Below are 27511 nucleotides of genomic sequence, written 5' to 3' on the forward strand. Positions count from 1 at the left end.
TCCTTTAATCTCCATGACAACCATTCAGCCATGCAAAACGCCTGGTTAAACCTAGCTCTGCCTTCGAGGACGAAGCTCCTCCTCAGAGCTGCAGTTTCCAAGCCTGACTCCCCCACTCAGCTCCTTCAGACTAGCCAGCAGCAATTAGCAAACACCTGGTTGAAGCTCATTATGCAAACTACTTCTCAGGGCTAAAGACATTGTTAAAGGGTTAATAAAGGAGCCATGCTGTGATGACTTCCAAAGGATGCAGTTTCAGAAAGAGCAGAAGTTTCTTAAACAGACAAGAGGCCCAATTTCAGAGTCAAACTTATTTTAAGTCATATTTGAGATATATATTAGGATTTTTAGAGCAACTGAAGGTAACATAGTTATTTGATTATGCTTTAAAAAGGCACTATGTGCCTGGAAAACACATTCTGCTCCTTTCAGGGTTTTTAAGCCATCAGATCAGTCTTGTTTTCCAAACTTGATAGAATGAAACTTGGGAATTCTTTTGGTAATGTCCAGAATGGGACTGCAGTATTATATCCTGCGCCATAGATCCCAAGGCCATACAAGGCTGTGACTAGAAGAGCTGGTCACAGCTGGATTAGAGGATAACATCTTGACGGAAAGCTGCAGCATCTCAGAAATTCACGAGGAACGTCGTGCGCCACTGCCGCTCCGATCGCTTCCTGCCCCGGGATTCCATCAGCTCCGCAGAAAATAAAACCCACATCTGCTGCGTTTGTACGCTCATAAAGCAGAAGTGGCTCTCCGTTCAGGCTGAGGTGGGTTTGTGCAGAAGATGCTTGAGTGATTACCGGTTATATGTTTATCTGCAGTAACCTGCATCACGGAACCATCTCTGCTCCTTTTTATTTTTCTTTTTAGCCATACAGCATACAGTCGTGAGCACCCCCCCCCACCCCCCCGTCATATCCGGCTCGTCAGCCATCGTCTCCCCACAGCCCTCTATCCGCTGAAGTGTCATCGGCAGCGGCCACATGGTTATGAATGTGACTGTGCGGGCTCCAGACCGAAGAGGGAACCAAATACAAATAAATGTCTTTGGCAGGGTGTGCTCACAACGCTTTGTTCTTATTTTAGTCCCTTTTTTATAATCACAGCATATTCCTTTGTACTTTCTGTCTTCTTTTTATTTGCCTTTGATTCTAAAAATAAAGATCCCCAATCTGCGCCACTGCTTTTCTTCTTCTACCGCCATGTCTCCTCTGCACCTACAGACAGGAATAGACGGCGGTTAGTTCTGAATCAAAAGCCTCGTCCACACCCTCAGGCTGTCTGTTCACTGTTAGAAAACGAAGCTGAAACATTACAGGCAATAAAAACAATTCTGCTTTCTGTTCTTGCTCGATGACTGCAGACTCCGACGACATTTTGGGTATTTCATGTACTACCCAAACATCAGGCGTTAGTAGTTGAACCTTTAGCTTCAGTAGATCGTTGATAGCTCAGAGTATCCTATAATATCTGCTGTATTCCAACACTCCATCATAAACCACTGTTGGCAAGGATACAACATGCCCTGTAGAATTTGCATTGGTGTTGTATAACATGCCTGGTAGCGCGTTGTGACGCAGATTCCTTCTGAAGGCCTCTGTTTCTCCACACAGACATCTTCATCTACCCAGTGATTATAGTTTTCTGAATGATCTGAGAAACCCATAATAACATGTTGGTTATGATGTTATAAATCATACTCAGAGTGACAGTTTTGTAATGTGATTGATAAAGCTGGTGTTGGAGAACCAGACGGTTGTGGTGGATCAACTCAGAACATTCTGTTTTACCTAAAGGTAAAATCTGAACTTGCCTTTACTTGCTTATTTACTCTACAACAAATGAAACATTTAACAACTCGTAGTGAGTATTTTGAGCCAATCTCCTTTACAGAATTGTTTTAATTCCTACATATTACGGAGTTTTTTATTATGAAGGACCTGTTTAATGTCATCCGCCAGCATCTCCCTAGATTTAGTCTAGATTTTGACTACGCCACTCTACTAGAGGAGTGTGATACCGCACATCCAATTCCAAGTAGACATTTTTTTGTGCTTGAGTTTCGGCTTGGTACTCTCTTGTGGACTTTCTTTTGTTTCCTGAATGCTGTGCTTCTCCTATGTAATAAATATCATTTTAAATTAAATAAGTAGCTATTTGACACTGTGTGCAGAGCATTACGAGCGAGAATTGAAAAACAGAGAACGGTTCTCACTGAGACTCGAGTCCTATCGTTCAGAGTAAAGAGCCGGTCAAAAGAATCACAACCTTCATGTCATTTGTTGTCAAGTCGCTCTTGTTGGTAGACTGGCAACTCCAGAAAAGTTTCACCATTGTTCCGTGTTCTCTATTTGTGGGTAATGTGGGTCTCTAGAATCCTACAGCCTTAGAAATGATGTCGTAGCTCTTTCCAGACTGCTTGAGATCAAATACTTCATTTCCTATCTGTTCTGCAGTTCCTTTAGATCAGGGGTCCCCAAACTTTTTCCTGCGAGGGCCACATAGCTGTTCCTTTCTCTGGTCGGGGGCCGGTCTTAGTTTTTGGAGAAAGAAACCTTAGAAAATTCTTGTCGCCGGGGAGGGGGGGGCTGCTCTGTCTTCGAAACTGTCGAGCGGGGGGGAGGGGGGATGGGGGCGACGACACATTCGTGCTTTTAGATAGATTTTTACCCAGAATGCAAATGGAAAAAACCGTGAGTGAAACGGTGACTGGGACTGACGAGTATATATTCCATTGAGGGAAAGTTAGTTTCACATCTGCTCAAGAGCCCCCCTGGTGGTTGAAGAAAAATCCACATATAAACCAGAAAATACAATATATGAAAAAAACACTGAATGCTCTCTGGTATGAGGAGGCGGGCCGGATCCAGCATTGCTCAGGGGGCCGGACCAAATGACGTGGCGGGCCGGATCCGGCCCACGGGCCGTAGCTTGGGGACCCCTGCTTTAGATTGTTACATAAAGTGGATTTTTTTATCTTGCCTTCTTCATGTTGTCAGATAGGATTTACTTTAGTGATTTTTTTTTCATCCTACAGGTCTGTCAATCAGTCCTGGTTGTCATTGGGGAAATTTGACCGAGTCATGATTTCTAATCTGTCTATTTGCTCAGATAATTTTTATTTGTTTGCCGATCTGAAACATTGAAAAAACAGAAGAGGGCAGAAACTTGTCCACTGCACTGTAGCAACACAGTTTCGTCAGAGCCATCAAAGAACCAAACACATGCATCCCTGTGACACGTTAGGTTAGCATCACTACAGTCTGAGACTTTGTAATTAGCACAGACTCTGACTGTAGTAGCTTTTGGTGCTGCTAGCATGCTAACGTTTGACATTTTTGTTCAGCTTTTGTTTGAGTTCTTTTTTAAAACATTACAGCTAAAGTTAGTGACTTTAAAAATATTGAAAGTTGATGCCAGAGGTTTCTGCAACCCTGAAATCCAACATGGCTGCCACGCATAGCAACAGTAGTAACAGCTGCAGTGAAAAACTGTTCATTAAATTATCTAAGAATGCAGTAGTTGGTAACCTTGTCTGTATACAGGTTGCTGCAGTGGTTGAATGAACAATATATTGTAATCGTTTTTGTGTTGCTAACAGTTAGCTCCCTCAGTGAGCAAAAGGCAAACATTTTTTTGTATCTGCGACTGCAGCAGAGTTATGCTTGGTATGAGGTCATGACCTGTTTCTGATTTCTGGTGACCAACTTCTCATTTACGATAAAGAACAACAAAGTGGAAATGATGCAAGTCTGAGTACAAAACTAAACTGACCCTCCATTTCTAGAAACAACAACCAGTTCAGGTTTATCTCTGGTGACACATTTTGGTTAAATCTCACACTGCCTCTCTTATTCAGGTTTAAAGCTTTAATCAAGTCACAGATTTAACGCTTCGCAAGTTCCAAAACATAAAGGGTCTGTTTTCTGACAGCACAGTGAAATCATGCATTTTGCAGTTAAATGTAAGTGTGCTGTACCTTAACTGGACCCCTGCAGTGTTGTGTCACCATTACAATAAGACCGCTACCAGGTAGAAACTGTTACAAACCAAAGCTGACAACCTATCCAGCTTTATTCCTCCACTTACCCGTGTGTCTGTGCCATGTTGGCGCTAATGGTGGGAACAGATGAATAAATGATGGCTTCTGGACTTCTTTTGGTCAATAATGCACAACATTTTTAGAGCAGGGCACTGGGATGTCACTGCAGGGGCCTTCAGCTTCAGACACTTGGTCTCTCAGAGTGAGGTTGCGTTGCTTTGCTTCCTGACATAGAAGTGCCACCTCACAGGGAGACTTTAATGTCCTTTCATCTGTTGGCAACCTCTTGATAGATGGTGGGGGTAACAAGTTCAGAAGGGAAGCCCTCAAGTTCATTCTGCCAAGAAATTCTCTGGCCAGAATAGTTTTACTGTCTGACCAGTGAGTTGTGATTCTTTTTGACTCGGCTCATTCTTCGCCACCACAAACCAGTTTTAAAGTGTTAGTATCAAAGATTTGTTTAGCAGAGAAGACAGAAAGATCCTGCCTTTAGCCACCCTTCATATCACGGTCCAACTCATTTAAGTTGTCTGGTTTCCTGAAACAGACCTAGCTTTTTAGGTAGAATCCAAAAATGTGTATGTTGGTTAAGATCAGAGCCACACTAGGAGCCAAATGCTAACCTGTATTATCCAATCTAACACTAATTACTGTGTGTTTGGGGTTCTTTGTGCTCTTGTTCAATCATCCAGTTGTTAATTTAATGTGAAGTTGATCAATTTAGATTCAGAGGTGCAATTCCCCCTAAAAGTTTCATTTTTCAAACATTAATTAAAAAAAAAAACTTCACTTGATATACTTTAGTTTAATGTTTTTTTCGCTCTAACCTTATTGAATTGGTGTCATGAGCCATACCAAGTAATGGGTTACCATGGTAACTCCAACAAACATCTGGTAATGTGGTGGCAATTTCACCAGGAGTTCGTGAAGGAGTGATACTTCTCACTATTTGTAGGAAATTTTCTGTATTTCACTTTCATAATTACATGTGTAATTCAAAAAGTATAGACAAACATGCAGAGCTAAATAAAACATTAAAATGTGAAACCAATACTGGATGTCAAACAACATGGAACAACCGACTCACCGGACAGAGAACCATTGTGTGTCTTTGCCAGGCGACAACAAGGCTCTGCAGTAAAACCAAGGCAAACAGAATGAATTATCTTACAAAGCAAAACCTGATTTCTGCAATTAAATGCATCATGTAATACATCATGAATTGTTTTGGTTGTTGAGATGGAGAATCTGGGAAATACCTGATGATACAGTGTGAGATTAAATGCGCCACGCTTTAATTCTGTCCAATTAAATACTGAAAAAAACAGTCAGAGATTTAAGAGGAGAGTAAACACGGTGATGACTGAGAGATGAGGCAGAGCTGCTGTCATTTTTTCCATCTAGGATTCATAAAGCAAAATATCTACAGTGAATGAAATAAAAAAAAAAGAAAAGAAGTTGAATTTATTTCAGTCATTTAAATTGAAACATGATCATTTTGATGATTCTTACGGTTTCTGAAAACACAAAATCCTCTTTCTTAGAAAATTGCAGCATTTCATAAGGTTAATAACGGGAATGATTTTTTCATAGCAGAAATGCTGTGCTGTGTTATGGTCTATGTACCATTTTCACTTTCGGTCACATCAAGATCATGAATTTTCTTGTGTCAGAATGTGTTGATAAAACCAATTAATTAACAGCTGTGTCTGCAATCATTGAGTACTTCCTAAAATTAAATAATATTGATCATCTTTTCATGTTGATCAGTCCCTGCAAGATTTTGCTATTGTTGAAATCAAAATCACTGATTCTGTGGCTAATTTAGAAATATTTGCAAAAACAATTTGCAGTATTTGCACACATAAAAAGCTGCAGTGGGCCAGATTTGGCCCCCAGGTCTCAGGTTTGACACAGGTGACCTATAGAGTCATTGAGAAGATGGCTGACTTGATAATCTCTAAGAAGCTGTCTGTTCACAGAACGCTGTATCCGGTGATATTATTTGGGAAGTTGAGTGGAAGGAGAAAATCTCACAAGCATTAGCAATAACAGCAACGTGGAGGTCTACAGAGCAGGGTCCATTTAAGTGTTTAGTCAAGATTGATGAATTATTGCTCATATTTAGTCACTTCTGAACCAGAGGTGACATTAGTTCATATCAAAGACAATTTTGCATTTATTTTAGGAGTCCATGTTGTTTGAAGTCTGGTGTGAAGTTTCCATATTAGTAATGATTTAGGATGCCATGTCAAGTGTTTGTTTTGGTCCGCTGTGGTTTATCAAGTTTTATTTTTTCTGCTTCTCACAAGCTTTATGGTGATTCTGGTTTTATTTTCCAGCAGGACTCACAAACGTGAGCTAAACCTCACGTTTGTAACTTGCAGCAGGAGTCTCCACTGAGTACATGTTCCTTATAGTACGTCAACATATTGTATTTTCAGTAGGGTCACTTTTTTTTATTCTTAAAGAGGCGGAATTTTGTAAATGTGAAAATTTTTAGTTTTAGATCAGGTTATAATGTTATTTCCTCATCAAAAACATACCTGAAATGTTGCTTTAATTCTTTTATGCATATTTGAAGAATCCTTGAATCTCCATGGCAACCATTCAGGGTGCCTAAATGGTTGCCCTCACAAAGCTCCACCTACTTATCCAAAGCTCCCCTTTAGAGCTGCAGTCTCCGCACCTTCTCCATTGGGCCCCTTCAGACTAGCAGCAGCAGCAATTCACAAACACCTTGTGGAATTAAAAGTCTGCTGAGCTCATCAGACAAACTACTTCTCAGTCCAACAGTTGTAAACAGCATCATGGAGAAGTAATGTTGTGAAAACGTGCTGAAGGTGGAGTGTCGGATAGAGTAGGAGCTTCTTAAAGAGACAGAGGTCCGATTTCAAGGTGTCAGATTTCAAAGTTAAATTTCTTTTAAGTCATGTTTGATATGTCCAGCATTTTTATATCAGCTGAATGTAACATAGTGCTATAAAATGGATTTATGTTCCTGGAAAATTCATAATACCGCCCTTTTAACGGTCGGCTGTAATGAAAATTTTCTGAGACTGAAACTGAATTATCAAACTTAATATGAAAAAAATGCTTGAAAAATGTCACAGACTCCATAAAGAAGCTATAATATAGTTTCATTTTTTGAATTGAATTGCTGAAATAAATGACTTTTTCAGATGTATTCTAATGTGCTGAGATGGATGTGTCTTCTAGGTAGCAGTAATAAAAGTTCAGTGATGTGTAGCAACCTGTAGCTATGGCACCTTTTTTGAGCCATAAAAGAAATCAGCAAACCTCACTCTGCCCCCGACCTCAGAACAAAATGGATGCACTAAAGTGAGAGAGTACACGCCTGTTTGCACGCACACACAACAGCTTTGGGTTTGTGTATTCAGAGCTCCAATCAACAGCCTGTATTTATGATTTTAATAACCGGCAGTGTGATTCCTTCTTTTTTTCCATTCCCTGTTGCTTCGCTGTCATCCACGTCAGGTGAAGAGGTCGCACTGCTTACCGTTAGCCACCATAAATGTCAGCGGGAGTGTAACAGCCGATGACAGGGTTATAAAAAGTCAGGAGCAAAGGACACACGGGTCTGTGGCGACTCCGAGCCAGCAGACACGGTGCATTGGATGGGTTGTAAATCTAAAAAAACAAATGTGGGTTTGTGAATGGAACAAATGGAGGATGGGCCACAAAAACGTCAGATTATTGCTGGAAAGAAGAAAACAGTCTCATGGAAGCATTGTCACAAAGTGTCTCACTACATATCTGTATGTGCATGTCTGTGAGGACGGATGCTGCAGCATTCTCTCTGTAGATTGAGAAGATGGCAGAACTGGATTTAAATAAAAACATTCATGATTAGCTTTATATTCAGGTGCTCCAATCATTTCCTTTCCCACAAGTACATAAAATCAGTCAGCTTGGGAAGAAGACTTCTGACAAAAATGTGCAGTAGTTGGTTTTCCTCTGGAACTTAGTTGAACTCCAGTGTGGTTTCATAGCGTGGACAGAATGCAACTTGAGCAATAAATCAAATCAATAATTTTCTTACTAAAACTTCCACAATGAATTGTTGGTAGTGCCACTGCAAAGTGGATGTGATGGTAGGCCATCGGTTGCGGTTTGTTTTCAGGCGTTTCGACCTGCCCCTTAGTTCCAGTGAAATCTATCCATTATGCTCATTTTCTAGGTGAACAATGACCCTAAACTTACAGCTGGCGCTGCAATGGAATGTTTAGATCATTCATGTGTTAGAATGACCTAGTCAAAGTCTAGACCTAAATCTAATCTGTGAAAAGACTGGTGTTCACAGATGATCTCCATCCAATCTGACTGATTTGCTACAAAGAATAAGAGGCAAATATTCAATTGATTCTCCAAAAGACTTCAAGCAAAATGTGAATTTATAAAGTAAAACACCACCGAGAGCAGTATACTGCATGCTTTCCTTGTTTGTCTAAATGTGTTGCTCTATCAGAATCACAATGGAATTATTAAAGTTATGTTGGCAGTAATACACCAAAAAAGTTAGAGGTTAGGACATTTCTGCCAGTTCTAAATCTTAAGCCATCGCCGTATCTCAAAACAAGATGAGGATTCTTTCTCAGTGAACTGTCGGTAGCTGGAATTAAAAATGAAATGCAACTCAGACAGCCTCACCAGAATCTAAATCAGGTGGCGAGCTCAGGATAAATGTCTGTCCTCTGTAGTGAAGGTGTTTCCTGGATGATGGCACAGCCGTCCTAACGACTCACAGGTCAACAGTTTGATCTGGACACCGATGTCTCTCTGAAACCATTGGAACTGACAGAAACAGTGTTTGCTTCACGTTGGTTCTGATTTAGAAGGTATTGCGACAGCCAGTGATTTACCAGGCGAGAACATGCTGCTTTTGTTCTCCGTTCTCTCTGTGTTTCATGAGGAAGTCTGATGCTGGCAGTGTGGAGGGCAGCCAAGACGCAAAACGCTCAGCTTTTGATTGGGGACGTAAAGTAAAAGGTCGCTGCAGCCTGTGAAAATTTAATTGCCTCTACTTGAGTTATGCAACGACACGGGTAGGCGATGACGCTACGTCTTCCTTCAGTGTTTTTGATCCAGGCATGAAGCTCTGCACTGCGCTGACCACTCCGAGGTTTACATAACCAGCATGGCCAAACGCTGAAATGAGGCAAGGAGCCGAGAGAGAGAGAGAGAGAGAGAGAGAGAGAGACAGAGTGTGTGTGTGTGTGTGTGTGTGTATGTGCGTGCGTGCGTGCGTGCGTGCGTGCGTGCGTGCGTGCGTTGGGGGGAACATGGGAAGAAGATAAGCGGCGAAAACTGGAACGGGCATGTTGCGTAAATACAATGGTTTCCGGCTCAACGTGCAAAAGCTTCATTTAAATAAACCGTCTTCTGAATGAATGCAGAGGCCGAATCATTATGATGCAGCTGTGGATTCAGCGTAGCGTCTGTCCACATGCATGGAGGCAGATGGGCTCCTTTCACTACATCAGCTACAGTCACATTGAATTCTACACATGCGTATTAAAATGCCAGATTTTAGTGGACAGAAATATTTTGTACCATTAATCCACGTTTAATCTGCCATATTGCCTGTATTATTCAAGCTACAAACAAACAAAACTGTTAAAGGAAGAGATTAGCAGGGAAGTACTATGTAAAATTTACATTTTTTGAGCTTGAAATCTTGTAAGTTTTACTTTGATTCTTTCTTGCATGTTTGAGAAATCCTTAAGTCTCCCATGGCAACCATTCAGCTGTGCAAAATATCTGGGTGGACCTAGTACCGCCTTCGAGGACGAAGCTCCTCCTCTGAGCTGCAGTTTCCGAGCTCCCCCTGCCTGCGATTCCCCCACTCAGCTCCTTCAGACTAGCCAGCAGCAATTAGCAAACACCTGGTGGAACCGTCCTTCTGCAGAGCTCATTACTGGAGCTCAGTGAGTTCCTGTAATGAGCTCAGTGAAACCTGGTAAAAACATTGATGAAGGGTTAAAAGAGGAGCCATGTTGTGATGACTTCCTGAAAGAGAGCTTCAGAAAAAGCAGGAGCTTCTTAAAGAGACAGAGGCCCAATTTTAAGGCATTAAATTATGAAGCCAAATTTTGTTTAAGTTATATTAGCATTTGTGCAACAACTAAACAAGTAGCATAATTACTTGATTGTGTCGTAAAATGGTATCATGTGCATGGAAAACACATAATACTGCCCCTTTAAAAGAAAAAGATTTTAAGAAGCTGCAATAACACCGAGGGATAAACTCACATAGTTAAACTAATACCTTTTTGAGCAACTTTCAATCAACCTTCATGGGAGCCAAGACAAGAATGGCTTCACCATCATCATCTAACGATGTGGACAAGAAATGTCACAAGACGTAACCAAAAACTTCTTCAACAAAGTATTAATTTATGAGTGTGCACACTTCTGCATCCAGCTTTGTGTGTTTTTTTATTCCCACAAACCGATTTGTTTGTTTTTTTCAGCTGACTTGTGAAGGATAAATGTGACACTGAAGGGAGAAGCGATTCCTTGTCTCCTTCTCAGAAACCTTCTGATGTGGGTGTGTGCGGAGGAAGGCCGTGTGATCACACCACAGCCAGGTTTCATGATGTGATGAATAGAACCAGCAGATGCTTGTTGTGATGCGACAGAGCGCACCTGGAGCTCTGATGCAATATATCAAGCAGACCGCTCGCTGCGTCACAACAATGAGACGCGTCCAGCAGGCCCAAACCTTCTGTTCCAAATTATACAGACTCCGTTCTGAAAGGCATTGACACATGGGAAGCTTATTGTATTTAGTAATATGCTTAGCACATAGCAGAAATGGCAAAAATATTTTTAAAAAATCAATCTGATTAACTGTATTGGTTGGTTTATTTGCTGATTCCTGTAAGGTTAAGTCAAGGGATGAACAGTTTGTGAACAAAAGAAGGTTCCTGGTGTTAAAAACGTCTCCAGACAGAGTCATGAAATTAAAAAGAAACATCCAGCTGAAATTTGCCTAATTAGGTTTAAGTGTATTGATGGGAGCCCAGAGTGGTGAGGCATCCAGTGATATGAAGCCTCTGTGAGCTGTTGATACTCAGCAGGTCGGCTCTGCTACTACTTGATCGAGTACCCATAATGCAGAAGGGGGAAACGTAAGATAAGGAAGTTTATTTAATTCTTAAAAGCATCTGATACTGGTGCTAACATTAACTTAGCTCGCAAAGGTCCAGAATTATCAATCAAGCTAACTCGTCACCAGCTTGTTTTGCTAAGTTGTTTTATGTCTGTGGTTCTAACAACTTGTACTTTTTTATGTATCTTTTCCCTGCGATGATTACCTTTCATGATCTTGAAAGTGGAGAACACATTGTACAGGGTGAGGTGAACACAAACTGTTTATTCCAGTTTTCACTCTGCACTGTGTCAAACGAACCCAAAGCCTTTAAAAATCCTGTTCCCCTCCTCGCCTGTGGCGGCGCTGCACCAAGAGCAACAACACACAGACCTATGAAGAAGACACTGAGCACAACTTCCTACTTCGCAAAATGTAAACAAAAATGGAGTGGCATCAGATTTTAGTGGTTGTAGGGGAAACACCATAAGCTATTTCTCCCACTAGACTCACCTGCTTGTTTTGATTGTATTTACCCAGAATACCCTACTTCTTGGAAGTGTGCATTCAAACCGCACCAGAGTTCACTTTTTGGTCGGCATCAGAGTTTGATTGCACATTGACACCTCCCCAAACGAACCGGACTTTCTATGCAAATGAACTAGAGCTGGATAAGAGGACTGAACAGAAATTATAGTTACAAACTCTGGAAATCAGGTGTTGTGACGAAGACACTTGTAGTCTAGAAAAGCAATGTGCCTCAGACTGGAAATGGTGCATTAGACCTACTAGTCAAGAGCATTTATGGATGTCCTTGAGATATACATGGTTTTTACTGATACTTGTAGAAAAATATTTTATTTATGGGCCAAGAGAATTAGCTTTTCCATCCATTCCTGTTGTTTGCGAATGCTGCTTGCGCATCAGATTTACAGGCGTACCGGAAAACGTGAATACAATGGTCCTGACTCTGTTTTTTGTAAAAAAATAGAAAATAAAAAAAAAATTGACTAAATGTGATGTTAAGCTTGCAACATGTTAAAATCTTTGTAGTTAGTTAAGCAAAATTAAAATCCAAGTTTTATTCATAATATAACACGTTCATAGCAATAAAAACATGTGTTTCCTGGTGTTCTGACTTCACATTTTCTGACTCAGAGAAAGGAAACAAACCCGACTTAACAGAGAAGGCAGCAGCCGTCTGGCATTTGGGAAGTTGAGATGTTATGAATGCATTGGTGACCGGGTGAATATGGCTCTGGTGTAAAATGCTCTTAATGTCAGTACAAATGGATCTTTACTTAGAAGAAATGACTTGTAAACTCTGCCGACTCTTTCTAGCTAATCCTTCAAAGATCCTCATTTTATTCAGGAATGTTGCACAAAAAGTTGGGGATATTCCAGTTGATTTTCCTCCTAATATTCCAGTTTTTAACCATGATAGTCATCTTCTTCAATAATAAAGTCCTCACTAGATTTCACCAGTGTCTGCTAAACTCGGCTAAAACCTTCATTCTCTCTCTCTGTGTCTCTTGCAGCCCACCCCTGATTCCCATTAGGATCTTCTCTTCCCTCTTGGAGACCCTCTCCACCCCCCACATCCAGCAGCCATGGCCGATGACGCCGACATGCGCAATGAGCTGTCAGACATGCAGCAGCGCGCCGACCAGCTGGCCGATGAGGTGAGAAGAACACACTTCTGCCCGGACGCAGCTGTTCGGCGTACGGTGGAGTAAAAACATGCAAACATCCGACTCCTAACAAGCAGAGATATAACAGCACATAATGTTACAGCTGAAAAATGGGACTATTGTGAAAAAGTTAAGGATTTTTTTGTAAATCATTTTAGAAAAAGGTGCTTTAAAGGAGTGTTTGACTTATCTTCATGTCAGGCCACATCAAGATAGCCTGACTTTCTCCTCATTCAATGAGAACTTAGAAAAAATGTAATAATAATGAACGTCTTTGTAATAAAATTGAACGTCTTTTCACACTGACGTAATTTGGCACTAAACAAATAAAAGCTAAGAAAGTTCTTATTATAGTTCTATTTATGTGGCTCTTTAGACTCTAGAGGGCCACATAAATAGTTATAGCAGACTGGATTTGGCCCACGGGCCTCGAGTTTGACACGTGTTATATAGATTCATCACAGAGTGAAATAATTCAAGTGTTATTTCTCTTAATGTTGATGATTATGGCTTATGGAGAACAAAAACCTGTGGCCTACAAACCAGAACAAAAACTCTGATTCAGAATTTGGAATATTGTCAAACTTGAGGCCCGGGGGCCAAATCCGGTCCAGTGTAGCTTTTTATGTGGCCCTCCACAAATAAATCAGTTGCTTGCTTAAATATTATTTTATGGGTCAAATCTAAGCGGTTTCGATCTGTATGCTACCGCGATACATCAATCAGTTCCTCCATTACTTCACGTGAAATCAACAGATCTCTGCACTTTTTCAATCTAATGCATAATTTTGAATTTATTCAAACTTTTTCGCAAAAATGGTCACAAACATTCTAAATGGCGGCTAACTTCCACCTGCAGATAGCAGTGTTTCTTACTTTTGCTACACTAGGCCTGTCACAATAAGCAATAAATCACTAAATTAAAACTAGCTCAATAATTTCCACTTGTCTAATTTATTGATTTTTTTCTTTTCTCTGTTTCTACTAAAAATAACTGGATGACAAAATTCGTCAGTCTGGGGTTTTGTTTACAGAGACTTCAGAATTAATTTTATTTGTTGTTTTTGTTATTTTGTTGATTTACTCTGGATTTTTAAAATGTCTTCCAGTTCCAATGTTAAATGTTTATTAGAATTTATAATTTATTGATGTTTGAAAATGTGTTCTTGCATTGTTATACCATTACCATTATATCACTTGAAAATGGTCTCAAAACGACAATTTAATCATTAATCACAAAAACTTCTGGGACAACATATTGCATAGCAAAGTAGTAATCGTGACAGATCTAACGAAGCGCAAATGTCTCACAAGATCAACGTGAAAAGATGCTCGATATGATTTGTTTTTTTTTTATTAATGTTTTAAAAGTGTTTTATTAATACATTCTGCCACAACCAGCCCATTTGAGGACATTTATGATCTTGGTATTGGTACCAAATAAAAATTGTCTTTCAAAAAATTGATTTCAAACAGAAATGTCAGGGGTCTGAGAAGAGATTCAGGGAAAATATGGAACTTTTCCTCCATATTCTCATTTTTTATCAGATATACATGTATGTTGCACAGGTGAGAGAGGAGATAGTTGCGTTATGAGAGCAGCAGCTCCGTACAGAGCCGACTGCACGGCGTTCCGGCTGATATTCCGGAGCTCCTCTCTGTTCTTTGTGAGAGCGTGTCAGACGGAGAAACAACGTCGTTGTGATGGCCTGGAGCAGACCGGCCCAGAACCCTGCAGCTCCACATATGACTCACTGTGGCACAGCTGAGCAGAATATTAAACACACACGCGCGCGCGCATCGTCGGTGCAGAGCATGCACAAAATGGCGGCACCACAATAATAGCTTCTTTTTCCTTTTGTTATTTTTTTTTTTTGTTTTTGTTTTTTGTTTTTGTTTTGTTTTTTTGCTTTTTGCTTTAAAGAAGCTTTTAGATCCATATGTTGACTTGGGAGAAAAATCACAGAGCTGCTTTAAGAAAAAAAACAAAAAAAACCAGCTTAAACATCATGAAGCAGAGAGCATTTAGAGTTGACTGTCACTTTCAAGCTGCTGTGTTTGTAATTTCAGATCGAGAATAATAATTCCATCTTTAATCTCTTTTCAGTCACTGGAGAGCACCCGTCGTATGCTGCAGCTGGTGGAGGAGGTAAGAAAAACCCGCAGCACTAAACAGTCATTCATGACTGTTTGTAAATAAAACATAGAAAGAAGTCAAAAATTAAGCTTTGATCAACTTTAGTTCATAGTGCAGGTGTGTGTTGACGCAGAACCTCACAGAAAGCACAGAACCTTTAGTCATTTTGCTGCCTTCAAACAAACATGCAAACTTCAGTGCATTCTAATGGAATTTTACAATAAATAAAATCTGAAAAGTGCGGCATGAATTTATATCAAGCCCGGTTTACTCTAAAGTTCCTAAATCAGTGGTGTCCAAATCATCTGTGTAGCTTTTCTATGAAGGCCTCAAAGGTTTGTTAGAGAACAAATGGTGTCATGGCAACCGAGGGTCAAAATGGAGGCGATTACTAAAGCTTAGTAAGTAAAGTTTATTTATAAAGGGCTTGTCACAGACGTACAATCACAAAGAGCTGTACAATAGAAAACCACATGAAACATAAAACCAACACAAGAAACACAGTGAAATCTAGATTAACGCAGCTTTATGCTATAAAACAATACCATATCACAACTATCCATCATGCAATAAATCTGATTTTTTATATATATATATAAAATTATAACCTAAAGAAAGTCACTGTTGAAAGAAAATCATCCTGTTAGAAGCTACAAGTTTCACAGGGGAACAACATGAGGAAGAAGATGCTATTGCTGCACATCACATCAGGCTAACGCTTGTGGTTCTGATGTGACAAAATGTAGAAACATGGATTTTGTCAGAGAATCTAAGAAACAAACACACCTGGGAATGACTCAAGTTTGTACTCCATCAACTCAGAGTGACAGGAGAAAAAAGACGATACGTTTTTAAATCCAAAGCAAAAACTAAAATAATGTCCTGAGTTCAAATTCAAAGTTTACCTTTAATTTGTGCGCCGCTCCCTCCATGTCGAGATGTTTGCGTCTTTAATGCCGTCACCGTGTCAACCGTGAGTCAACTGAGTGACGGCGTGAACAACACTTCACAGGAAATGAGCAGACGTCAGCGCCAGATAAGGCACACACACGCACACACACACACGTACACACACATGCACACAAACGTGCACACAAAGCACATTAAAGTGAGCGACGCTAATGGCTGGAAGATGATGGTATGATACACAGAAAGGGAATACATTAACAAGCAAACACAGAGAGCAGGAGGGAGGGATGACGGAGACTCTCAAGGTCAGATTGATCATCGTTGGTTCTGTCAAACCGAGGAGGAACGGGAGAGGTTCAAATCCCACCGGGCCGATGAAACGGGACGGAGAGGAGGAGGAAAGTGGAGGCAGACTGTGGCGAAATAACGTTAAAAAAAAAATAGGACTCCAGCAACATATACATCTGTTTTGTTATTATAGCTAATCCCTATTTGCATTACTGAAACACTAAATATGAATTTTAAATTTCCCCCTTGAGATAAAATGCTTCATTTTGTAGATTAGTGATGTCTGCTCAAAATTAAAAGAAGAAATTTATAACTTTGAAAGATCTGGAAGGAAACCAGTGGAAACATTCAAAAACTGATTATGCAAATCATTTTATAAAATGTGAAATAAAACTACTTTTTTTTTGTTTTTTCAAAAATTTTAACTTTGCACATTGTATCATTCTCTATTGAGTCAGATAAAAACTTTGCGGTTAAATTACTTAGTAGTTAAATCTGAATCAGCCGGGGTCTTAGCTGTGTGTTTTCATGTCTGTTCCTGAAGAACCGAACCCTTGGTGAATCTTCACATCCCATAAAGTTTTTGTTCTCTTTATCATTCACTTACATTTTTTGAGTGCACATATGTTGGAATGAATTCTATAGAATGGACAAAGTTCTTATTGCCTTGACTTTACTGCCTGTGCGTATTTATTTTCTACTGATTTAATGATCGCCTGACCATCTTGGGCTGAAATTGCAATTCTCTAAACGGAGCAATGAACGACCAGAGGAGTCAAATTATTATTAGCTGAATCACATAGAAAGTAGATACCATTCAAGCATTTTGCATGCAGAGGTGAGTTCAGTTTTTATTGGTATCAAAAGATAGATTTAGACTTTAAAATATAGCTTCATTACCTTAATGTAGTGGATTTTTTTACGCCTTTGAAGCCCATAAATAAAAATGTTTAAATTTACATTAGAATGCCTGAACAGTGCGTTCTGCTAAGGAAAGCTCTAAACTAAAGGTTTCATTGTGTATTTCTAGAATAAAGTTACTGAAAAGAAGAAGATTTTTTCTTTGCAGAGTTGAAGATTAAAATGTAATCATCGCTGCCATCATCCTGAGGAAAACTTACAGATTTTCAGGTTCATAAAGAATCTGTTTGGACCGGAGAAAGACCAAAATGTTAACGACATTTTATCACGGGGTTTTTAATTTCCAGGACATCATTGTTGACCGTCCTATTGACTTCTGTTTTGTCTTACTCCCCACCCTCCTACACCCCCCCCCACACCCCATCCACCTGTGATCCGGCCCTGGCCTTCCATAGAGCAAAGATGCTGGAATCAGGACTTTGGTCATGCTGGACGAGCAGGGAGGTGAGTCAACAGGAGGAAAGATGGTCATAATGTTTTGCTGTAATGACTAAGCTATTTAAATTATACACAGCTGCTATGTGTTCTGTTTTTTACTATAACTGTTAAAATATATTAATGATCACATTTTAACTCTGTACTTTTGATGTTTTTTAGATGATAACCAAACACTTTGTGAATGAATGAAATGTTCCATTTTCAACTGCTTGTTTTCATTTAAACTCATTTAAAACAAATTAATTTTTCCCTCCATTTTTTTCTTTTTTTCTTTTTTTTCTTTTTTTATTTATGCTTTGAGATTTTTAAAAGTTATTTCATTTTACTGCATGCTGAGTTGATTGTTGAAGGTTGGGGATTTTTTTCATTTCTTCCTTTCAGCTTCTTTTAACTTCTCTTCTGTTTTGCTCACATTCTTCTTCTTCTTCTCGGTTTGCTTGACCGCTTCTTATTAATTTGCCACCAGCTGTTTTTTTTCCCTTCTTCTTTATTTTGTCCTTACTTCCTCATTTTTTTTTATTTCAGCTAAGAAAGACGAGAAATCTCAAAAGTGCCAAAAACTCTGACAGATCTCTTGGATAATATTTCCAGCTGGCCGCTGCAGTACCTCACCCCCCCACAGCTCGGCGTTGTTCTCAGACTAAATTGTGTCTCTGGGTCAATTTGCCCCTTCGCCAAGTTGTACCCCAATTTTCTATCAACGTATTTCCGTTTTGGCCTTTTTTACTTCCTGTTTGAAGGTGTTTTGAGTCCATTATGCTCTAAACATAATGGGCTTTTCTGATAGCTCAGCATCTTCATGAGTTATGGGGACAAATACTGAACAAGTATTTGAACTTTACTGTGTATTCTTTCCTGAAGACTTTGTATTTCACCAGTTTACAAAGATGAACTTAACATCTTTGTAAATAACTCTCGGTAACGTCCTGCTGGTAAATATTGGTATCTTTCATGAAATAGTTTAGTCATAAAACTCTAAAGCGGATCCTAAGATATGTTATTTTAGAAAGAAATCGAGCTACAGCCGTTTCTATGTGTGTTTACGGCAAAAATTAATGTGAGTCAAACATGTAGTAGTGCTTCTGCTGGGCTGATCGTAAAACTCAGACGGTGAAAAAAATAAAGTTTTTAATTTGGTCTCCATTTCCTGTCAGAAAGCAGACCATTTCTTTAAGGCCGTTATGAAATTTCACAAATTGATTCATTATTGATGCGTCATTATGAAACATCCCGCGGTACGCGACTAGGAAACCAAGAAAAATACAAAGGTACAAAATGGTGGAGGGGCGAAACAACCAGCAGTTATAAATGGTCCTTTTGGTAGCTGGTGGTTGAGTAACTCTCATGCTGTTCTCAGATCTGTTTAAGTTGAATCCTTTAGTGTAAATTAAGAACTTACTGGGGTAAAACTCCCAGTTCAAAATCACATATTTATTATTTACAGTGAATAAGGAGCTGAAGCTGTCTCCGGCTTTTCACCATCTAGAGATGGCTAATGGTTAAACTGGTCTGAGAACAGTTTTGCCACGTGTACAAAGAAAAGAAGTGGGAAAAAAGAAACGATCGATTTAGCTGGTAATGACAAAATATTCAATCACTTCAGCCTGCTTAGTGATTCGTACAATCCCTGGTTGCGCCTTAAAAGTGTAAAAACAACACAGAGAGCGCGCACTTAATAAAACGTTTGATATGGCAGAAGAAAAATTTACTAAGGTTCCACCTCTGGAATGAGGGATCTCAGCTCTCCTATTGACTGGAAGTCATGTTTTCATCAATTCATAAAGTCTGTAAGAGAGCATCCTTAATTCTGTCAACAGGGAATGTAAGCTGTAGTCTGTCTGTGAGCACTCATGCGTGGACTCTAATGCATCGAACCCCCAGAGCATTTCTGCATCTACAGGTTACTAAACGTTCTGTGATGACCGATTACCTGCAGTCTGGCAACTGAACTCAAAATCCACACGAATGTCCTCTCATCGGACTGAAAACCTTTATAGTTGCAAAGGAGAAAATCCTGGCATTCCTTCACTGAAATCAAACTAATCCAGAATATGCCTATAGTACTAACCTGACTTTAACACTTCCAGAGGTGCATGCCAACCAGGGATTGAACGAACCCTAACAGTCAGTGAACGAGTTCCTGAATCCACTCCATATTTAACTGTGCCACATGCTTTCACACTCTACTTATTTCTCTGTCCCAATACAAATTTGCTTTGAGAAATAGTTGGCAACTCACCATCCACCACATCAGCATGGCAAAGCCTCTAACACCTACGAACCAGAGTCTAGTCACAGTCATGGTCCAGTCAAAGTCAGATTGTACATTCAACTTATCTAACTGAACAGAAAACTTGTAGGATTTCTAATTAATTTGCTTAGCAACCATGACAATTATCAATAGCAATGAAACCAAACCCGAAGTGCAAAACAGTATTTCTTTGCCTTTTAGATATAAAAAGGATGAAATCTCAGACTTCCCACGTCGGAATCCTGACAATTTACATTTTAGTCCATGGTACTGAGAAATTCAGACGTTTGAGTGCAAAAATAAATGCAGCATGAGAGTGACAGCTAGTCATTTTGCAAAGGAAGGAAAATATTCTTATCAGGAATAAATTGCTTCATTGCAGTTTTGCTGTCCTGAGGCTTTCACATGTAGAAAAGGAAACCCTATAAAGACTTAGTTATGGTTCAATTGGCTCTTTACAGACAAACTGAAAAATAATGAGCATGACTGAAAAAGTTTTTATTTGGATATAAATTACAAAAAAAAACTCCCTCATGCTAGTACTCAAATGGCCAGTAAGATTAGTTTTTAGTTTAGCTACAAACCTTTAGCTAAACTATATGTTTAGCTTCACTAGCTAATTTAGTTAATGCTCATTAGCTTTAGTGTAGGTAATTTAGCTTAAATCTAAAGCTCACTAGTTTTAGCGAGTGTCAATCATTCAATGAAATTCATTCCAATACCATCACGGTCCACTTTAGTGTAGTTAGCTAAAACCCATTAGCTGTTGCTAGAAGGCTAGTTGATGAGTTATGACTATATTTTACGCCATAATAGGAATCTCAGCCTACCAGTTTCATTCAGTCTTACGTTTTAGCCAATTGTTGGTTGGCTGAGTGTTGTTCTCCTGTCGGCTCTTATGCTAAGCTGGCATAGTGGCCTGTTGTGAGTAGTGTTGTATTTATTGTTTTTTAACATGGTTAAAGTCTTAATTTCTCCTGTAAATTCACAAATAGCCGTTGCTGTTTGCACATGAGGTCACAGACGCTCACATCGACACAGTTGCTGTTCATCATATTTCTGTCAGTCAATGAAATTCATTCCACTACTGTCATCCCTTTGTCCTGACCAGAGCAACTCGATCGTGTTGAAGAGGGCATGAACCATATCAACCAAGACATGAAGGAAGCCGAGAAAAATTTAAAAGATTTAGGGAAATGCTGTGGGCTTTTCATATGTCCATGTAACAAGTAGGTACTGACAATGTGCCCCAAAGGTTCTTTGCATATGTGGTGGCGTCCAGTTTTTCCTCTTTTTTTTTTTTGTTTTACTTTCTTTCGTCATAGTGAGTGTCTGAAGTTGTTGTCTTCTCTCCTTTGTCTTCTCTCTCTTTCTCTCTCATCTTCTTCCTCTCTCTCTCTCTCTCTCTCCTCGTGCTTCGTTCTGTGGGGGATAAATGACTTGTGTTTAATCAGAGCAACTGGAGCGCATCGAGGAGGGAATGGACCAAATCAATAAGGACATGAAGGATGCAGAAAAGAATTTGAACGATCTAGGGAAATTCTGTGGTCTTTGCTCCTGTCCATGTAACAAGTAGGTGCTGCTTGCCTGCCTGCCTGCCTGCCATTTAAATATGCGACTAAATACCAAATAAAATACAAAAAAAAAAAAACAACCGAGGAAGAAGTGACATCACAATGGCCATTAGCCAATAGTCTGCTCTGCTCCTGTTCAGAAATAATAATAAAAATCTCTCTTATCTATACAGCGGGGACAAGGATGGATATTCTTTATAATGGTTCTAATCTCACCCTCACATAGAGACACTTTGTCCCTAAAGTCGGACTGAAGATGGATATTTTTCATTGTGAAAGCATCAGTTAAACTCAAAAACTCACTTTTAACTCATTATTCATGATTGGATTAGTGAAGTTTCTTAATCCATCGTTCCATATACAGATTTCTGTCCGTTTAAGAGGACATGTGGGAAATAAGTGAAGCAGTTGTCTAACTTTAATAATGTCTTACTGTCTTACTTTAATAATCAAAAATTTTATTATTTAATCTTATTATCATATGCAACATCCACTAGAGTCTTTGTTGGTTGTTCATTTGCAAACGTCCCTCTGTAGCAGAAGCTGAGACAGTGATCCAATCGACAGCATGCAGCAGCTGGGTTTCAGTAGGAATTTCTAATCAGGTTAGGTTGAATTAGATTAGATCAGAAGATCGTTTTGAAGTCTTCTTTTACTGTTAGTTTTAAATCGGTTTCATCTTATTATTGAATTTAAAGTTTAATTTCTAAAAGTCCAGCCAGGGTTTGGGGCTGAATATTTCTGCAATATAAGAAATATTACGATTAAAAATGATGAAATCTGAACTTTAAATGCAGGATCTACAACAGAACAAGAATTTAAAAAGTACAAGCAGAATGGTACGTACATGATGTAGCTCCAGTTATATCACCTGAGAGTTTTATTTTTATTTGTTGGGATGCAGACGAAAGCTGAAATCTGGAAGAAACACAAACCAAATTTCACAGTTTTTTTAAGTGCTTATTGTGCAGAATATTAAACTCTTTTCTCAAGTGATTGTTTTTTAAATAGAATTGCATTTGGGTTGCAGTGAGTGGATATCTGTAGGTTATTTACGCCTTGTGTGGTTCAGTTTCCATTGCAGAAGCGGTTTATACAACCACAATAAATTCATCAATAAACGCTTCAGTAATATTTCAAAATGTGGTTGAGCGCTCTTATCATGTGATGCTGAGCAGCACATTTAAGTCGTTAGATTTTAAGAGATTTTTTTTGTTTGTGATTCTCTGGGGGTAAATAGTGACAGAACTATGGCCAAAGGATTGTGATGAATTCTTTTTATTGTCAGTTTTATTGCCATATCAATAAATATCACAAAAGAAAATGTCAGATTTTTATAGCCCAATATTTGGAATCATATTTTTCTACATTAATAAAGTCAAACAGATTCACTGTAGTTTAATAGACTTGATACGTCTAAGATTGAATGAAAAATATTTTCTTTCAGTTCGACTTTAGTGCAGATTTGTGTAGGACCTTCATGCAGGGAAAACGACTGCGGGCAAATGCAGCAGCCTGGCTTCCCACTGGATAAACCTGCAGATATTCATATTCATGTCAGTGTAAAGCATTCATACAATTATTTACCATTATATTTAACATTCATAAAATCTGGTTAAAAACCTTTAAATCCAAGCTAAATCTTGTTTATTAAGTTTTTCTCCACTCACCAGTAAGTGCCTCCGTTAACACCCTCCTTCCAAGAGCCCCATTCTCTGAACACACACTCCCTTAAACAGCCTGGCTGACTTTTTCAATCCAGGCATTCCTGTTATGGAGCCTTTTGTTCTAATTCCTCCTGAGCTGGATTGTGTTTTTCCAAACGCGGTGGGAAGAGGCGACTTTGCTGACTCTTAAAAACAAAAACAGGATTCCTTATAGAACAAACAAAGAGCAGGGCTGAGGGTCCCAAAGCATCTTGGCACTCAGATCTTCATTCTGGAACAATTCAGTTACATTTTTTCATTTTTTTTCTGATCTTGGTCCCAAAATGCATTTGGGCAGCCTGGTCCAGGACTGTTTGACACTTCTCCTCATCTGCATGATGTCTTCCACCGCACAGCTCTAACATCTAGTAGATCCTCACCTTTGTGCAGGGAACGAGACCCCCACTACCCCCCACCCCGCCTTAAACACCCCCCACCCCCCACTGAGTGCAGATAACATGGAATGACTGGCGAGCATGACCCTCTGAATGCTCTGCATGCTTGATAATGACACTCATAACAACGATTTTACTCAGGATGATACTGAAGGTTCTGATGATGATGATGGTTTATAAATAAAAAATCAATAAATCTTTTAAAGTTTTTTTTTCTTATTTTTGTTGTTTTAGTTGTAGCAGCTTGACAGTGAGATGTTCAGGTGAATTGGGACAAAACGGCAGAGTCATAAATTGCTTTATTTAAAACAATTTAAATAAATAGTAATGACGTCTGTGTTGTATTTTGGGATAATGGAGTGGTTTTTATTATTTCTAAACAAAGGGATGTCCGTTTGTGGCCCTTGAACTGATCCTGCGTGGCCCCTGTCAGCAGCTCAAGAGTGATAAAAATGATACATAAAATGAAATTCTTTATAAAAGGCAAACATTTAGGCACAAAGTAGAGAATTTATTTTTTAATTAACCACACTTGTTTTTTTTTTTCCTTTAATTGAAATTGTGATAGGACCACAAACAATCATTTAAATATTGCTTTTTTTTTTTATTCAAGATAAAACAATTTAAAATTAATTTTAATACATTTTGTGGCTCTCCAGAACTTTAATGTTGACAGTTGTGGACAGAAGTTTGGACACTTCTGATCTAAACTAATGAAAGAAAAAAATTCCATATTTTAGAGCTTTTTTTGTGAGAATAGAGAGAAAATAAGATTTCTGAGCCGCATTGGGATCTGTACAAAGTTCAAAGCAGCGCAGTGACAAACGGCACAACACATTCAAAACCACAAAAAAAAAAAGGTGTGGTGTGGCTGCGAGTGGGAACGTGGCGCAGCGGAGTCGGGTTTGATGTGTAAATATCTCCATCGTGCCTCCAGTTCCCTTGTCTCTACATGGCTTCAGTAGTGACTGAGTTCTCCTCTGCAGTGCCGCCTCTCCTGCAGAGCTCTGTGCTAAATCAGCCTCTCTGTCCCGCACTGGCTGCTTCAAAACATTACTGTTTGCAAAGCCCCTTCCCCCCCTCAGGGGGCTGGCTCACATGTAGGTCAGCCATATCAGATAGTGGCATGGCAGCCTGCTGGGACGTTGACTCAAACTGACTGTGCAAATAGATTTTTTTTAGAACGAAGAGAAACAACACATTTTGTTGGATTTCTGCAGTTCAGACACTCAGAGTGTACATTTTGAATCCGTTCGACCTGCCGCCTCAGGCTACTCGATTTTATTTTCAAATTCAGGTCTCTGCATAGACCCCTTGAATGTTATTGTTTACATCCGCAAAATGTGCTTGTGCAGAAAGCTGGAGGGCAGAAAGATGATTCCTTTACATGCCATCTGTAGCCTCACCTGAACTGTTCCTTTAACAAAATAAAACCTCAAGATGTAGGTGGTTTTAATTCAGTTCAGTGCGCCTCATCAAAGGGAAAATAATGCAGAGAAACCCTTGAAGAACAACTCAAAACCGGATATGCTAAACACAGACCGGTTCCCATAGCAACTGACTGACGAAACGCTCTCAGTTATTAGGTTCTAACACCAAAAAATACACAAATATTTCCCACAAAAAGAACGAAACATTCGGTCTGTTTCAGTTTCATGCCTCTAGGCTTGATTTTTTTTTATTTTCCTATTATTAAAAAGCAACAGTCTGATTAGCTAATTTAAACACCTTTTCTGTTGATTGATCTGTCAGACGATTGGTGTGTGGACCGCCACATTTTTTAACTGAACCAAAAACAGACAAAGTTCTGCAGCACATCTACATGTTAAGGTTGTCAAAGTCAAGCTAGCGTAATGGACTCTGTTTTGCTATTTTTTAAAATTAAAACTCTTTCTTGATTTTCTTATCCAGTCATAATATTGACAATTAGTAGCACAAACTACGTCCCTTCTTTTATCTGTAACACATTTCCATTTATGATTTGGCACGTTATGTTGAGAACTTGACAGCTAAAACTAATGGTAGTCATCGTCAGCGAGCAATGTTTTGGATCTTGTGTCCGTGCCATCACAATGCACCACAAAGTATGAGCTATCCACTCATACTTTGTGGATAGCTTAGTGATCAAAGAGAATAAGAAGGAGCGAGTTTAGGTTTATGAGGACTCAAATCGTCTCATGAGATTATTTTACTTCAATAACAGAAAACCTGATTAAAGGTCAGCATTAGGAGTGTAACGATGCGTTCAGCTAACAAGGTGCAACACGATGTTGGATTCACAACAACAATAGATGACAAAAGTCCCTTTTCTGGATTTCACAAATAGTATAAAACAGTCAAGTTCAGCTTTTTACAAATATTATTATTTTTAATTCTTGTCATGTTAGCCTCAAATAAAATACATACCTTTTGTATTTTTATGAATATACTAAATTTGAATAGTTTTAAAGAAACTCTTCAGGATTGAATTATCCAGCCTAAAAGTTTTAGCCTTTGAACCAGAGATGATCAAATGCAGTCCTGGTTCCTTTAAAAAAAGTTAGCTTTGGTGTAGTGCAGATTTGAAGCTAATGCTAATTTTAGCATGGCTATCAGCTAGCAGTTAGCCAGTATATTCGCAGTGGGCATATTAGCAAAAGATTCAAGAGTCATTTATGTCAGAACTTAGAGTAATAAACTCTTTAGAAAAGGACAATTTAAAGCTCAAACAGAAACGTCACCATTTAATGCACCGTACCAGATTATAGCATTACAAGCTAATTCACATCTGCAAAAAAGCAGAGCAAATCTTTCCATTCTCATTTCAAAATAAAAGTCTTAAATCTTTAATTGATGGATTTGTGAGAAATCTAGTGGAATCGATTTACATCCGTAATGTGCATCACATCCAACAACAGGGAAAAAAACTGATAAGAAAACAGACGGCACATGAAAAATATAAAGTAAAGAACTAAGGAAACCAAATGGAGAAAAAAAAGGTGGAAATAAAAAAACAAGCATAAAGGACTTGGAATTGTCTGATGTGCTGAGCACGTTGTTGTGTGTCAGCAGGGACAGGCAGCCGAGCCAAGCCGAGCCTCAGTCCATTTCTATTAATAATAAGCGTAGGAGGCTGAGCCATCAGCAGCACATCCACACAGAACTGACCGACTAAAGCTGCAAAACACAAAATCAAGGGACACGTTACTGCAGAATGGATTACCAAAAAAGTAACAAGATATGTGACTATTTGTCCAGGATTATATCAATAGGCTCTCACCTTGAAAATACATAATAATAATTTATCACTCCAGCATCTGCACCTTTGTGGTCAGACTTGATCCTGATGAATCTTACGATCTGGGTATTTACGGGATGATAAATTGTCCCAGACATTATCGCGATAAACGATAATATTTGTTGTTTTGAGGCCATTTTCATTTAATGCAGTAATAATGGCATAATAATGCAAGAATACATTCTAAAGGATGAATAAACTTGAAATGTTAATGAACATTTAACACTTGAACTGGAAGACATATTAAATAAACAAAACAACAGAAACAAACATAAAACAAATGATGAAGCCTCTGTGAACAAAATTGTCGACAATAAAATGTTCAGTTGAGACCAAAGCACCAGACTGAAGTGTTTTATCATCCAGTTTTTTGTATAAAGAGAGAAAAGAAAAAAGAACACAATAAATTATGCAGATGAAAATGACTGAGCTTGTTTTAATTTATACTGCGGTTAATCTTCCAGGCCGATCTGAGCATGCTCGGTGAGGCTGAGCTGTGCGATAGCACGGGTTGTTAGCTCAGCTTTATTTGTCGGTTTATTAAACCTCTTTCTGTCCAAACTCCTTATCGTTCCACTCTGCTGACTTGCTGCTGCAGATTACCACACAACTCTGAGTAACGGAAACCAGAGTGATGCCGCATGAGATATTCCAGCCCAGGTCAGGGGGGTTGGGGAGCAGAGAGGGGTCAGGCAGGAACACTGTTATTCTCTGTCGATCTTCTGCCAGCTTTTATTTTATTATCTGTTGGTTTGTTTTGCT

At 39.1% G+C, this 27511-nt stretch overlaps 1 protein-coding gene across 1 annotated transcript in view; it reads left to right on the forward strand.

The window, feature by feature from the left end:
- The window catches only part of snap25a (synaptosome associated protein 25a), a 46014-nt gene that overhangs the window by 11296 nt on the left and 7207 nt on the right, over window positions 1-27511 (forward strand). Inside the window, exons 2-5 of the mRNA XM_014993674.2 lie at window positions 12701-12844; window positions 14961-15002; window positions 17504-17552; window positions 21252-21369. Of these exons, the coding sequence (XP_014849160.1) occupies window positions 12773-12844; window positions 14961-15002; window positions 17504-17552; window positions 21252-21369 (281 nt within the window). The 5' untranslated portion in view covers window positions 12701-12772. The remainder of the gene's footprint in view (window positions 1-12700; window positions 12845-14960; window positions 15003-17503; window positions 17553-21251; window positions 21370-27511) is intronic.

Source organism: Poecilia mexicana, unplaced genomic scaffold, assembly GCF_051168715.1.
Source record: "Poecilia mexicana isolate PSO_F unplaced genomic scaffold, ASM5116871v1 scaffold_21, whole genome shotgun sequence".
Classification (NCBI taxonomy): domain Eukaryota; kingdom Metazoa; phylum Chordata; class Actinopteri; order Cyprinodontiformes; family Poeciliidae; genus Poecilia; species Poecilia mexicana.